We start from the raw sequence: 16630 nt of genomic DNA on the forward strand, positions 1-16630 counted from the left end.
ATCTCAGTGGTTTGTAATCTGAAGACAAAGCACATCTGTGCAACTGAGAAAGGACCCTGGGGGGCTCTGTCTGGAAGTGTTCCAACCCCTTGATGATCTCCTCTGCTTTCTTTGTCCTGATGTCCTGTACCCTTTACCTTTATGGAAGTCTCCTTGAGTGAGCTTCAGAGTAGCCCGTGGAGTTTTGAGCGCTTTCCATTACCCAACCCTGTTCACTCACCGCCCTGTCTCTCCCCTCTCTCCCCAACACATACACACTCTTTGCTCCCTCTGGTGGTGAATTTAAAAAGAATAAACTGGAGATGGTACTTGGCTTTGCTCTGCCCTTCCTCTTCCTTGGAAGTCACTGCCTGCCAGTGGGAACACAGATTTCGCCACGCTCCTCCAGGAGCAGGCCTGCCACCGTGCAGGCTGACATGAGTGGCTGAATCTGCCTAATCCAGGGTCAGGACTGGCAGGTCCATCAGGCTCTCATTCTATGGTAAATCCTCTAACCCAGCCCTCATCAATAATAAAAGTGGTATTTTGACCTCCTATCTAACTCATCCTTTTGGTTTATGCTTAAAGTTGTTGAGCACAGGCAGAGAAGAGGTGTGCTATCTTCTGCCCCACAACCCCCAGTCCCTGCCAAATAACCCAACAGAACTAATGACGTCCATCCCTCTGCAAGGAGGCTTCATATGTTTCAGCAAGGGATTCATGACCAAAAAAGGTTAAGACTGCCATTGTAGAAGCCCTGGGAGGAAAAAAATAAGCACTCACTCAAAGAGAGTCCCCCCTTCATTGATAGCCATAATAACAGGCTATCTACCCTAACTCTTTTTCACTAGTGATCATTAGCTTTGATGACTGCCTTTCAAAGACATTCAAAGACCTGGCCCCTCTTAACAAATGCCTGGAAAAGTACATTTGCCCACTAATTCAAGAAGCATAGGGGGGACCTTCAAAATGGTGGAGGATTAAAACGTGGAGATCACCTTCCTCCCCACAAATACATCAGAAATACGTCTACATGTGGAACAGCTCCTACAGAACATGTACTGAACGCTGGCAGAAGACCTCAGACTTCCCAAAAGGCAAAAAACTCCCCACATACCTGGGTAGGGCAAAAGAAAAAAGAAAAACCAGAGACAAAAGAATAGGGACGGGACCTGCACCTCTGGGAGGGAGCTGTGAAGGAGGAAAAGTTTCCACACACTAGGAAGCCTCTTCACTGGTGGAGATGAAGCTTCAGAGCTATGGAGGAGAACGCAGCAACACACGTGCAGAGGGCAAAGCGGAGAGATTCACGCACAGAGGATCGGTGCCAACCAGCACTCACCAGCCCAAGAGGCTTGTCTGCTCGCCTGCCGGGGCAGGTGGGGGCTGGGAGCTGAGGCTCAGGCTTCAGAGGTCAGATCCCAGGGGGAGGACTGGGGTTGGCTGAGTGAACACAGCCTGAAGGGGGATAGTGTGTCACAGCTAGCAGGGAGGGAGTCCAGGGAAAAAGTCTGGAGCTGCCGAAGAGGCAAGAGACCATTGTTTCAGGGTGCGCAAGGAGAGGGGATTCAGAGCACTGCCTAAACGAGCTCCAGAGACGGACGCGAGCCGCGGCTATCAGCTTGGACCCCAGAGACGGGCGTGAAACGCTAATGCTGCTGCTGCAGCCACCAAGAAGCCTGTGTGCAAGCACAGGTCACTCTACACACACCCCCAAGGAGCCTGTGCAGCCCGCCACTGCCAGGGTCCCGTGATCCAGGGACAACTTCCCCAGGAGAACACACGGCATGCCCCAGGCTGTTGCAACGTCACGTTGGCCTCTGCCACCGCAGGCTCGCCCCGCATTCCAATTATAACTACTGTACCCCTCCCACCCCCCGGCCTGAATGAGCAAGAGCCCCCTAAACAGCCACTGCTTTAACCCCCTCCTGTCTGGGTGGGAACAGATGCCTGGGGGCAACCTACACACAGAGGTGGGGCCAAAACCAAAGCTGAACCCATGAGCTGTGTGAACAAAGAAGAGAAAGGGAAATTTCTTTGTGCAGCCTCAGGAACATCAGATTAAATCCCCACAATCAACTTGATATACCCTGCATCTGTGGAATACCTGAATAGACAACGATCATCCCAAAATTGTGGCAGTGGACTTTGGGAGCAACTGTAGACTTGGGGTTTGCTGTCTGCAACTGATTTGTTTCCAATTTTTATGTTTATCTTAGCTTAGTGTTTAGCATTTGTTATCACTGGTGAATTTGTTTATTCGCTTGGTTGCTCTTTTTTTTTTAAACTATTATTATTTTTTATAATCATTAAAAAAAAATTTTTTTTTAATTTTTATTTTTTTCTCCCTTTCCTTCTGAGCCGTGTGGCTGACAGGGTCTTGATGCTCCAGCCTGATGTCAGGCCTGAGCCTCTGGGTGGGAGAGCCAAATTCAGGACACTGGACCACAAGAGACCTCCCAGCCCCACATAATATCAAACGGCAAAAGCTCTTGCAGAAATCTCCATCTCAATGCTATGACCCAGCTCCACCCAACAGCCAGTAAACTCCAGTGCTGCACGCCCCATGCCAAACAACTAGCAAGACAGGAACACAACCCCACCCATTAGCAGAGAGGCTGCCTAAACTCCTACTAAGTTCACAGACACCCCAAAACACACCACCAGACGAGCTGCTGCCCACCAGAAAGACAAGATCCAGCCTCATCCACCAGAACACAGGCACCAGTCCCCTCCACCAGGAAGCCTACACAACCCACTGAACCAACCTCACCCACGGGGGGCAGGAAACAAAAGCAAGAGGAACTATGAGCCTGGAACCTGAAAAAAGGAGACCCCAAACACAGTAAGTTAAACAACATGAGAAGACAGAGAACTGAGCAGCAGAAGGAGAAGCAAGCTAATACCCCACCAGATCAAACAAATGAAGAGGAAATAGGCAGTCTACCTGAAAAAGAATTCAGAGTAATGATAGTAAAGATGATCCAAAATCTTGGAACTAGAATGGAGAAAATACAAGAAACGTTTAACAAGGACTTAGAAGAACTAAAGAGCAAACAAACAATGATGAGCAACACAATAAATGAAATTTAAAATTCTCTACAAGGAATCAATAGTTATTTCCTACAAGGAAATAACTGCCACAGAGCAGAATAAAGAAAAAAGAATGAAAAGAATTGAGGACAGTCTCAGAGACATCTGAGACGACATTAAAGGCACCAACATTTGAATTATAGGGGTCCCAGAAGAAAAAGAGAAAAAGAAAGGGACTGAGAAAATATTTGAAGAGATTATAGTTGAAAACTTCCCTAACATGGGAAAGGAAATAGGCAATCAAGTCCAGGAAGCACAGAGAGTCCCATACAGGATAAACCCAAGGAGAAAAACGCCAAGACACATATTAATCACACTAACAAAAATTAAATACAAAGAAAAAATATTAAAAGCAGCAAGGGAAAAGCAACAAATAACATACAAGGGAATTCCCATAAGGTTAACAGCTGATCTTTAGCAGAAACTCTGCAAGCCAGAAGGGAGGGGCAGGACATACTTAAAGTGATGAAAGGGAAAAACCTACAACCAAGATTGCTCTACGCAGCAAGGATCTCATTCAGATTCGACGGACAAATTAAAACCTTTACAGACAAGCAAAAACTAAGAGTATTCAGCACCACCAAAGCAACTTTACAACAAATGCTAAAGGAACTTCTCTAGGCAGGAAACACAAGAGAAGGAAAAGACCTATCAAAACAAACCCAAAACAATTAAGAAAATGATAATAGGAACATACATATTGATAATTACCTTAAATGTAAATGGATTAAATGCTCCAACCAAAAGACATACACTGGCTTAATGGATACAAAAACAAGACCTGTACATATGCTGTTTACAAGAGACCCACTTCAGACCTAGGGACACATACAGACTGAAAGTGAGGGGATGGAAAAAGATATTCCAGGCAAATGGACATGAGAAGAAAGCTGGAATAGCAATTCTCATATCAGACAAAATAGACTTTAAAATAAAGACTATTACAAGAGACAAAGAAGGACACTACATAATGATCAAGGGATCAATCCAAGAAGAAGATATAACAATTGTCAATATTTATGCACCCAGCATAGAAGCACCTCAATATATAAGGCAAATGCTAACGGCCATAAAAGGGGAAATCAACAGTAACACAGTAATAGTAGGGGACTTTAACACCCCACTTTCACCAATGGACAGATTATCCAAAATGAAAATAAATTAAGGAAACACAAACTTTAAATGACACATTAAACAAGATGGACTTGATATTTATAGGACATTCCATCCATAAAAAACAGAATACACTTTCTTCTCAAGTGCTCATGGAACATTCTCCAGGATAAATCATACCTTGGGTCACAAATCAACCCTTGGTAAATTTAAGAAAATTGAAATCGTATCAAGTATCTTTTGCAACCACAGTGCTATGAGACTAGATATCAATTACAGGAAAAAATCTGTAAAAAAATACAAACACATGGAGGTTAAACAATACACTACTAAATAACCAAGAGATCACTGAGGAAATCAACAAATACCTAGACACAAATGACAATGAAAACACTACGACCCAAAACCTATGGGATGTAGCAAAAGCAAGAGGGAAGTTTATAGCAATACAATCCTACCTCAAGAAACAAGAAAAATGTCAAATAAACAACCTAACCTTACACCTAAAACAATTAGAGAAAGAAGAACAAAAAAATCCCTAAGTTAGCAGAAGGAAAGAAATCATAAAAATCAGATGAGAAATAAATGAAAAAGAAATGAAGGAAATGATAGCAAAGATCAATAAAACTCAAAGCTGGTTCTTTGAGAAGATAAACAAAATTGATAAATCACTAGACACACTCACCAAGAAAAAAAGGGAGAAGACTCAAATCAATAGAATTAGAAATAAAAAAGGAAAAGTAACAACAGACACTGCAGAAATACAAAGAATGTTGAGAGATTACTACAAGCAACTATATGCCAATAAAGTGGACTACCTGGAAGAAATGGACAAATTCTTAGAAAAGCACAAACTTCTGAGACTGAACCAGGAAGAAATAGAAAATATAAACAGAACAATCACAAGCACTGAAATTGAAAGTGTGATTAGAAATTTTCCAACAAACTAAAAGCCCAGGACCAGATGGCTTCACAGGCAAATTCTATCAAACATTTAGAGAAGAGCTAACACCTATCCTTCTCAAACTCTTCCAAAATATAGCAGAGGGAGGAACACTCCCCAACTCATTCTACAAGGCCACCATCACCCTGATACCAAAACCAGACAAAGACGTCACAAAGAAAACTACAGGCCAATATCACTGAGGAACATAGATGCAAAAATCCTCAACAAAATACTAACAAACAGAATCCAACAGAACATTAAAAGGATCATACACCATGATCAAGTGGGGTTTATCCCAGGAATGCAAGGATACTTCAATATACGCAAATCAATCAATGTGATACACCATATTAACAAATTGAAGGAGTCAAACCATATGATCATCTCAATAGATGCAGAAAAAGCTTTCGACAGAATTGAACACCCATTTATGATAAAAACCCTCCAGAAGGTAGGCATAGAGGGAAGTTACCTCAACATAATAAAGGCCATATATGACAAACCCACAGCCAACGTCATTCTCAATGGTGAAAACCTGAAACCATTTCCACTAAGAACAGGGACAAGACAAGGTTGTCCACTCTCACCACCATTATTCAACACAGTTTTGGAAGTTTTAGCCAAAGCAATCAGAGACGAAAAAGAAATAAAAGGAATCCAAATTGGAAAAGAAGAAGTAAAGTTATCACTGTTTGCAGATGACGTGATACTATACATAGAGAATCCTAAAGATGCTACCAGAAAACTACTAGAGTTAATCTATGAATTTGGTAAAGTAGCAGGATATAAAATTAATGCACAGAAATCTCCTGCATTCCTACACACTAATGATGAAAAATCTGAAAGAGAAATTAAGGAAACACTCCCATTTACCATTGCAACAAAAAGAATAAAATACCTAGGAATAAACCTACCTAAGGAGACAAAAGACCTCTATGCAGAAAACTATAAGACACTGATGAAAGAAATTAAAGATGATACCAACAGATGGAGAGATATACCATGTTCTTGGATTGTAAGAATCAACATTGTGAAAATGACTATACTACCCAAACCAATCTACAGATTCAATGCAATCCCCATCAAACTACCAATGGCATTTTTTCACAGAACTAGAACTAAAAATTTCACAATTTGTATGGAAACACAGAAGACCCCGAATAGCAAAGCAATCTTGAGAAACAAAAACAGAGCTGGAGGAATCAGGCTCCCTGACTTTGGACTATACTGAAAAGCTACAGTATTCAAGACAGTATGGTACTGGCACAAAAACAGAAATATAGATCAATGGAACAGGAAACAAAGCCCAGAGATAAACCCACACCCATATGGTCACCTTATTTTTGGTAAAGGAGGCAAAAATATACAATGGAGAGAAGACAGCCTCTTCAATAAGTGGTGCTGGGAAAACTGGACAGCTACATGTAAAAGAATGAAATTAGAACACTTCCTAACACCATACACAAAAATAAACTCAAATGGATTAAAGCTCTAAATGTAAGGCCAGACACTACTAAACTCTTAGAGGAAAACATAGGCAGAACACTCTATGACATAAATCACAGCAAGATCCTTTTTGACCCACCTCCTAGAGAAATGGAAATAAAGACAAAAATAAACACATGGGACCTAATGAAACTTAAAAGCTTTTGCACAGCAAAGGAAACCATAAACAAGACAAAAAGACAACCCTCAGAATGGGAGAAAATATTTGCAAATGAAGCAACTGACAAAGGATTAATCTCCAAAATTTATAAGCAGCTCAATAACAAAAAAACAAACAACCCAATCCAAAAATGGGCAGAAGACCTAAATAGACATTTCTCCAAAGAAGATATACAGACTGCCAACAAACACATGAAAGGATGCTCAACATCACTAATCATTAGAGAAATGCAAATCAAAACTACAATGAGGTATCAACTCACACCGGTCAGAATGGCCATCATCAAAAAATCTACAAACAATAAATGCTGGAGAGGGTGTGGAGAAAAGGGAACCCTCTTGCACTGTTGGTGAGAATGTAAATTGATAGAGCCACTATGGAGAACAGTATGGAAGTTCCTTAAAAAAAACTAAAAATAGAACTACCATTCGACCCAGCAATCTCACTACTGGGCATATACCCTGAGAAATCCATAATTCAAAAAGAGTCATGTACCACAATGTTCATTGCAGCTCTATTTACAATAGCCAGGACATGGAAGCAACCTAAGCATCCATCGACAGATGAATGGATAAAGATGTGGCACATATATACAATGGAATATTACTCAGCCGTAAAAAGAAACGAAACTGAGTTATTTGTAGTGAGGTGGATGGACTCTATCATACAGAGTGAAGTTAAGTCAGAAAGCGAAAAACAAATACTGTATGCTAATACGTATATATATGGAATCTAAAAAAAAATGGTTCTGATGAACCTAGGGGCAGGACAGGAATAAAGACACAGACGTAGAGAATGGACTTGAGGACACGGGGTGTGGGAAGGGTAAGCTGGGACAAAGTGTGAGAGTGGCATGGACTTATATATACTACCAAATGTAAAACCAAATGTAAAACAGATAGCTAGTGGGAAGCAGCTGCTTAGCACAGGAAGTTCAGCTCAGTGCTTTGTGACCACCTAGAGGGGTGGGATAGGGATGGTGGGAGGGACACGCAAGGGGGAGGGGTTAAGGGGATATATGTATACATATAGCTGATTCACTTTGTTATACAGCAGAAACTAACACAACATTGTAAAGCAATTATACTCCAACAAAGATGTTACAAAAAGAAAAAGAAAAGGAAAAAAAAGCAAAGGAATGCAGACCATACATCGCACATGTGTATATATCACTAGCCTTTCTGAGGTGGGATCAGGTGAAAACATGACAAAATGAGGAGAAGAGATTAAAAAGGGGGGTGAGAGACCACTGCTGTGGACTGAATGTTTTGTCCCCCTCCCCAAATCCTTATGTTGAAGCCCTAACCCCCAGAGTGGCTATATTTGGAGATGTGGCCACCTAAAGAAGTTATGGTTAAATGAGGTCATAAGGCGGAGCCCTGAGCCAACAGGATTAGCGTCCTCACCAGAAGAGAAGCCAGAGAGCTCGCTCATCCATCTACCCCCCTTCCTGTGCACACAGGCCAAGGAGAGGTCATGTGAGCACTGGCCAGAAGGTGGCCGTCTGCAACCCAAGAAGAGAGCCCTCACCAGACACTAACCCTGCTGGCACCTTGATCTTGGACTTCCAGTCCTGTGAGAAAATACATGTCTGTTGTTTACATCTGTAGTACTTTGCTCTGGCAGCTCTAGCAGACTGATAAAACTACTAAAGACTTCTTTACCCCCTGCTCAGCTGTTTCTTGGGCCGATCATGATTTTAAAGTTTTCTTAAACACAACTTTCTCTTCCTTTAATTTAGATTTATTTTCCTTTGCTCTAATGTCAATGGAAATGCAAAATAGTATGGCTTTTTCCATACACCTAACCTTATTATTCTCACCTTTTTATCAATCTACTAAGCAATATCTAACTAGAAAAGATACCCATATAGCACTGAAAAAAAAATTACTGAAAAGCCAAAGTAAATTAAATTTCTTACTTATTCCTTTCCAAGTGAATAATATGCTCTTTTCCTTCAGCTTGAATGACATAAGATACCTAAATGCACAAAGGAGAAAAGAACAATAAAACACTATCTTCTAAATAACTTTTCAACAACAGAAATGCCATCCTGAATGAAAATAACTTGGTACTGACTAGAACTATTTTATGAAAGAACCTTAAATATACTCGTAAATAATAAAAATATACTCTGATCATCCCTACCTTCCTTTAATAAACTCCTGTGGAAAACGACCTGCATGTTTATCTAAACTCTTCTTAAATTCATTTATAATTGAGCTATAACTTAAGGGATTATTTTTACTAAGTCGATCCCTGTATTACCTATAGTATAAAGTAGTTCTTCCTTTCGTTTTAAATGAAATGAACCTCTTAGTTTCAAAAGATATTCCCTCGTTCTGGTTAGACGAAATTAATAGCCTTTTACGATTTTATATCTTCACATGGCTCAACACATTTCATCGCTTCTAAACAGACTTTCCCCCCTCACGTGAACATCTTTGAAATCCGGATACATCGTACAAAGGCAGAGCAGTCTAACTGGTAGCAGTCTGTTCCTTTCTTAATTAGTGGTACATTAAATAACAGTATGATGAGGCAACTTATACTTACACATCCTCAGCTTGTGGGATTCTCTTCTCTACCTCAAACGCTAAAATAACTTGCCCAGTGACTCACTGTTTCATTAGCAAGAAGCACTTAATGTGATCTCTAGAACCAGGGGATTCAACTTTGCCATAATTCTAATGAAAAAGACAGTCATGGAGGGACTCAACAAATAATAATAGTATCAGGAGTGTCCTCTTATTCTCCCTACTGTTTCTGGACTCTAAGTGAACGTTTTGCCAAGAAACAGCAAGATCTCCTCTCCTAGGGCACTTCAACATCTGACTTCGAAGGCCGAGACCGAGATCCAGGTCCTGGGGTTCTGTTTCCACATCCTGTGTGGGGACCTCAGGACACTGCCATCTACCTCCTTCTCCACTGGGGCATCAAAAATCCCAAGCTCCTTCCAACGCCACAGTTTCGGCGTGTGCCTTTCTATCCTTTCTGCTCTTGGACAAACACAGGACGTAAAAACCTCACTGTCATCTCCTCTGAGAAGAACTCTGAGAATCTGAGAACTGTTTTGTGATATTACATTCCTCCCCCAAACAGCTGCCTGGGTTGCTCATTCTCTTCCTTCTGGCCTTTGCTTTGCTCCAGGGTTACCTCCTTAGTAAGGTCTTCCCGGGCTGTCCTATTAAAAAACACAAACCTTCCTACCCCCTCGCCCCCACCCCCAATTCCAACATTCCCAACCCCCTCCCTGCTTTAACTTTCCCCATAGCACTTCTTACCATCTTAAGTAATCTCTATTATCAATCTATATTGCTTATTTGTCTCCTCCTCTCCTCCCACGAGAATGGAAGCTCCACAGGGGCATGGAGTTTGTTTTGTTCACTGCCATATCCCCAGGGCTTAAACAGTGCTTCCACGTCTTCCCCAAATATTTATCAGGGTGCATGCAGGACATTTACTACAATCCCAAGTATCTATGTGTGCAGGGATGATAAAGGTCATCAGAGACACGATAAAGTGGAAAACATCGTCCCTGCGCTGCTAAGTGAAGAAAAGGGGGAAAATAACAATGAAAACGCAAATTAATTCTACTCTAAAGGCAAAACAAAAATCAAAGAGTAGAATGTCCAGTTCAAAACAAAACAAGGAAAAATTATAAACTGTTCCACTGGAAGGAGATCTTAGAGTCATTGATTCCTTACTTATAAAGAAGTAAATGAAGACGAATGATCCACCCAATTCGCGGTAGCACCCAGAGGGAGGGCTAAAGCTAAAAGCTCCTGATGCTAACTCCAGTGTTCTCTTCACTATGCCTGGACCCTAAACAATGGACAAGCTGCCTTATCATTAGAAATATATTGGCAATTCAGAGGTAATAAGCTAAACTCTCTATCCTTCATCACCTGTTACGTTAAACTATAATAAAGTTAAATTATACTTCTATAAAGTTGAAGGGTTTGCAAAGTCAGTTGATATCCAAATATATTATTTCTGAGCTTTACAGTAAGAGAAAAATAGTATAAAAATTAATTTTTGTGCACTGGTTACCCTGTTAGCATATTATGTTTCTTCTGATGTGGAGATAAAACTCACTTTTGAGCAAACATTCCCAGATATGAAATACATGCATATAATACACTACTATTCTCCAGTGTCAGTAAAGATACAGCATGTAGTACTCTACCTATCACACACTGAGAGAGAGGTGAATTCTTATTCTTATAACAAGACCACTGTAACCATCACCCGTCAGGTAAGGGTCAGAAATCTATGTAACCAGCATTCTACCCTGGTCATAGAATTTTACTTAACTGACTATTTCATCTTCTTATGTTTCAAGTTGATTATTTTGTCTTTAAAAACAAAAAAGCTACTAAGGATCAGTATGTCACTTTACTAGAATAATGTCCAATGGACACCAGTGCCATAATCACTGGCTGACATTACTCACTGAACCAATCACTCCTGAAAATAACACCCTTGTCTTAAAAAAAGTGAAATTTAAATACATATATATTTTTTAAGAGATAACTTACCTGCTCTGAGTAGGGCCTAGGGGCTTCTCTTCTTTCTCTAGTTAATCTCCAAGGAGTTATTATTTCATAAGAAGAGAGATGGGAGGTCTGTTGAAAGCCTACAGAAAAGGGAATAACAAACATTATATAACAACTGAACCTGAAAAACTACATGTCCTAAAATACAATGGAAATCAAAAGCTGAATGTTCAATTCATGGAAAAATCATCTGATGTTCTCACACTAAAATATATATAATTTTATACAAAGTTTTATAGGAAAATAGCAATATACTAGATAAGTATGAGGGGGAAGAAATGTATTTCTTAAAAAAGGATGTCAGCCTTTATCCAAACAGTATATACACAGCAATCATTTTCAAACAATTTTTAGCTATAAACCCTAATCCCTTGTCTTAAAAGAAATCCTAAGGCATAAACACAAGGAAAAAACTGCTCCGGTGGGGAAGTGGAGGGAAGGCATCTAGAACCTGGCACAGTTTACTCCTGTCTCTTTTCCCACCCTCACCCAACATGAATGATATCCCGAGATGGTACGGGGATACTTACGAAACGGCCAAGGACAATAAGAGGGAAAAGTTACTTTTAATGCCTGATGGATTAACTCTAATAAATACATACCTAACAATGTAGCAATTATCTCCAATGAAATTACTGCCACTAATCTGTCCTAAAAAGTTGAATAAATAAAATGTATTAAAAATGAAGTACTCAGAATCATCATGCAAGACTTCCTCCCAATTCCAATCCTGTACAGCTCACCACACAGTGGAGTCACATCTGAGTGGGGCCTGGGTTCTAAACTCATCACTTGAGAGGGGAGAGGGATAAACTAGGAGTGTGGGATTCACAGATACACACCACTATATGTAAAACAGATAAACAGGGACCTACTGAAAGGAACCTGAAAAAGAATGAATATATGTATATGTATAACTGAATCACTTTGCTGTACACCTGAAACTAACACAACATTGCAGATCAACTATAATCCAATAAAATTTTTAAAAAAAAACAAGGACCTACCATATAGCACAGGGAACTATATTCAATATCTTATAATAATCTATAATGGAAAATAATCTGAAAAATATATATATATATAAAAAACTGAATCACTTTGCTGTACACTTGAAACCAATACAATATTGTAAATTAACTATACTCCAATGAAAAAAAATAAGTAAATCTACCTAAAAAAATTAAAATGAAAATAAATAAGTAAATAAAACAATGAGCAGAAAGCCATTTTGGTTCATTGCACTGAAGCAGTCAAGCAGGATTTATGTATAAATACAAAGTTTTATTGTTAGGTTTCAATTTTGTATTTTTGAAATTATCAAAGGTATTAAATAATCAGATATTATTTTAAAAATAAGATAACTAGAAAAAAAGTAAAGTCATCACTTAAGCAAAATTTGGGTATAATTAAAATGGCCCATTCAAATCCCTTAGGAAGGCACACCCCATGCTGGCATCTGATACAGTCTCTCAGTACATCCAGCATATCTCTTCCTCCAGCATAACTGCCAATGACGGCATGTCAGTTTGTTCAGAGAACTTGACGAGTAGATGGTCACCATCTAAGGACCACGGATGAAAAACCTCTATCTCTATATATCTCCATATACCAAAACCACATTTGTTATGAGGAGGCTTGAGAATGGCATACACAAACAGAAACACTGAGGGAAGGACAGATTCACAGCTTCTACTCAGTGGGGATCAATTCAGGAAATAAATACATTCAGTAGAATTTCTTGAACAAATAAATGCCATGAAAGGGAGGAAGAGGGGACCACTATAAATTAAAAGAGCCATATAACCAAATGCAATATCTGGACCTATCTGGATCCTAATTAAAATAAATCAACAGAAAAAAAAATTCTGAGACAACTAGGGAAATGTTAACACTGTATAGATATGTGATGATCTTGAGGAATTAGTATTAATTTTTTAAAGTGTAATAAGCATATTGTGGGTAATGTTTTCTTTAAAAGTCCTTATGTCATAGAGATTCATTCTGAATATTCAAGGGCAACATGATATGACATCCAGGATTCGCATCAAAATAATCCTGTGTACGTTTGAGGGATGAGATACATATGAAACTATATTAAAACTGGGTAATGGGTACAGAGGAGCTCATTACTCTTCTCTCTACTGTTTTGTATGTTTAAAATTTTCGATAGTAAAATAAGTATTTTTTAAGTAGTTATCTGTAGGGAGTGGGATGGGAGGAGAGACTTTTCACTTTATAAGCTCTGTATTATTTATAGTATCTAGGAAACATTACAATTACAACATATATCATATATAGGAGACTATAAGATGTGTCATAAACAAACATGTAAGTATCATAAGTAAATGTATCAAACTTGTTTAAAGCAGCTACCACGATGGTATAGAACCAGAGAGTAATGAGATAAGGACTCAGACTTTATTTCCTGTACTCATGCATGTCCGTATTGTTTGAATTTGTTTTTATAATGAGTATTTTGAAACCCCAAATTACCACTGAAATTAAAAGGGGGGGAAAGGAGTGTTTCTTCAATTAAAAAAGAAAAGCACAAACTATTTAAAGTACTGATTATCTACTATCTCAACACCGCCTGTCTTCCCATCAGCCTCATTAACCTCGCATCCAGACTATGATACCTTCTCACTCCCGCTCTCTCCTCTCCTTTGGATCCAAACTCTTATGTTCATTCACTCCTTAATTGCCTTATGCCTCTCAGATTTCTCAAATGCAGATTAAAATGAAGCATCTTCACCTAACCTTCCACAAGCTAACACTGTACATAAAAATGTCTATAACCTTGTCTAGTTTGGAATTTTTAAAGATACAATGTAAACAGGAAAATATAAATTATATCTCATTCAGTACAACATGTCGTACTAACACTCTGCAAACTCTTTACCCGTCAACCCCTTAAATCTTAATAATTAGGCATAACATACCATCTAAATGGGGCTTCACGTCATTACATAAAAATACCAGAAATAGACTCCAATACTCACAAAAGCAACCAGGGGCTGGTTGATCTAAGGCATACTTATGACATACTATGATAAAATATCCTTCAGATATTTGGAGTTGCCAAATGGGAGCCATGTCAAAAGAAATCCATGGCCTTGATAGAAGCAGGCTTCAAATCACTAAGTAGAAATATCCTTCATCCTAAATTAACTGAGGTACAGGACTATCTCCTCACCCAGAATAAACCTTTCAAGGACCTTCAGTTTTTCTCAAATTCCTAAAAACACAAATTTCAATATTATCCTTAATATTTTTCTTTTAGATCATGGTAATTTGTTCAACTACTAAGACAGTCACTCTAGAAGTAATGGCAGGAACAGATGGCAGGAATAAATGCTTTCAGTGAGTTACAGAGAAGAAGCTCTGTGTGATAAAAAAAAAAAAGTCAATCATCCTGTGCATTTATATGCAACTTCCTATGGTTCTATAATTATTTCAGAATAAAAGATTTCTTAAGTAAATCCTTACAGGCAGGGATAAAAATGTTAATAGGCTCAGGCAACTGTTATACTAGAAGCTAAACAATATGCAACTAAACTGAAATCTTTTCATCACAACTCAGAAGCAAACATCACAGAGAAAAAGAAATGCCTCAGAAAAGACAACTACAAATGAGCAGACACATATTTAAAGAGCTCTCATTTTGAAACATGTTAAGTGACTTTATAAGGTCACATAGCTAGTTTCAGGCCAGGACTGAAGCTATGGATCTTTTACCAAGATTGTTAGAGAAGAATGAAAGTCCAATAAAGGAATATAAGACACATTCTATCCTTTCTTCCATTTTAATGCACAATTCTTGTTTTGAAAAAAAAAAATAAGAACGAATCATTTATTTTTTAAAGGCTTTCAAAATTATACCACCCCAAAATAACTTCTATTTACATATAAGAGCTGTTATTCTGATACTGACTTCTTGGTTTTAAAATCCAAGGATCCACTTTCTGAATGCCATAGGAGTTCCAAAACATCATAAGAAACGCACATATTTTGGTTATGTCATTGAAAAACAATATACACTGGTTGTATGAAACCCTTTCTTCCTGTATTTTTTCAACATTCCTTCATCCCTAGTCCTGGCTTATTTTTATTCTTTTTCCCGTTCATACCTTGCATAGAGTTTCCCCAAATTCCTTTTATTTTTTGTTTTTAATTCCAAATAGTAGCACTTTCTCATGGGAATCTAAAGATCAAGTTTCCCATGTCACTATAAAGGATGTGCATCAACATTATTTGTACTATAAAGCTTCAGCCTCAGCACTACTGACATTTGAGGCCAGAAAATTCTTTGCTGTGGGTGTTTTTCTGTGCAATGTAGGATAGTTAGGAGCATCCCTGACCTCTACCCACCACTGGCCAGAAGTACCACCAGTGTGACAACTAAAACCATCTTCCAGATGCCTTCTGGGGGCAAAATCACCCCCCCCCGAAAACCACTGGTATAGAGTTCACAATGAAAACTAAAATCTTAATACAGTCAGCTCCATGGAAAATACAAACTATTTTATCAGAATTTGACAGAATTTGATGCACACCATCAAAAGTCACATTACTAGAAAACATAGGCCGGAGATAAAAGTAAGAGTTGAGGGCTTCCCTAGTGGTGCAGTGGTTAAGAATTCGTCTGCCAATGGAGGAGACACAGGTTCCAGCCCTGGTCCAGGAAGATCCCACACGCCACGGAGCAGCTAAGCCTGCGTGCCACAACTTCTGAGCCTGAGCTCTAGAGCCTGAGAGCCACAACTACCAAGCCCGCGCACCACAATTACTGAAGCCCGCGTGCATAGAGCCTGTGCTCCACAACAAGAGAAGCCACCGAGCATAGAGCCTGTGCTCCACAACAAGAGAAGCCACCGCAATGAGAAGCCCACGCACCGCAATGAAGAGTAGCTCCCGCTCGCCACAACTAGAGAAAGCCCGCGCACAGCAACGAAGACCCAACGTAGCCAAAAATAAATAAATAAAACAATAAATAAATTTATTAAAAAAATAAGAGTTGAAACATGAAACTTAAAGTGTCTTAAACTTACTAAAAGAAAGAAAAAGGTGTTAGTTGCACTTCTTTCTTCCTTTAACTCCTTACATATTTTTATGTACTGTGTTTTGGAGGAAGCCTAAATACATGTTTTGTAATAGCATCTGAGAAACTGAGTCCCCCTAAAAATGAGTCCCCTTACTGAGTTTATGATTAATCTCTCTATTCAAAACTTTATCCCCTTTCTTGCCCCCTCTGACCTCAATCCTGCGCTAACT

At 39.1% G+C, this 16630-nt stretch overlaps 1 protein-coding gene across 1 annotated transcript in view; it reads right to left on the bottom strand.

Moving 5' to 3' along the window:
* The window catches only part of ADAM9 (ADAM metallopeptidase domain 9), a 105293-nt gene that overhangs the window by 83559 nt on the left and 5104 nt on the right, over positions 1–16630 (bottom strand). Inside the window, exons 2-3 of the mRNA XM_081220689.1 lie at positions 11339–11436; positions 8719–8777 (exon numbers count right to left, since the gene is read on the bottom strand). Coding sequence (XP_081076815.1) covers positions 8719–8777; positions 11339–11436 — 157 coding nt within the window. The remainder of the gene's footprint in view (positions 1–8718; positions 8778–11338; positions 11437–16630) is intronic.

This window comes from Mesoplodon bidens, assembly GCF_964165515.1.
Source record: "Mesoplodon bidens genome assembly, chromosome: 20".
In the NCBI taxonomy this organism is placed as follows: domain Eukaryota; kingdom Metazoa; phylum Chordata; class Mammalia; order Artiodactyla; family Ziphiidae; genus Mesoplodon; species Mesoplodon bidens.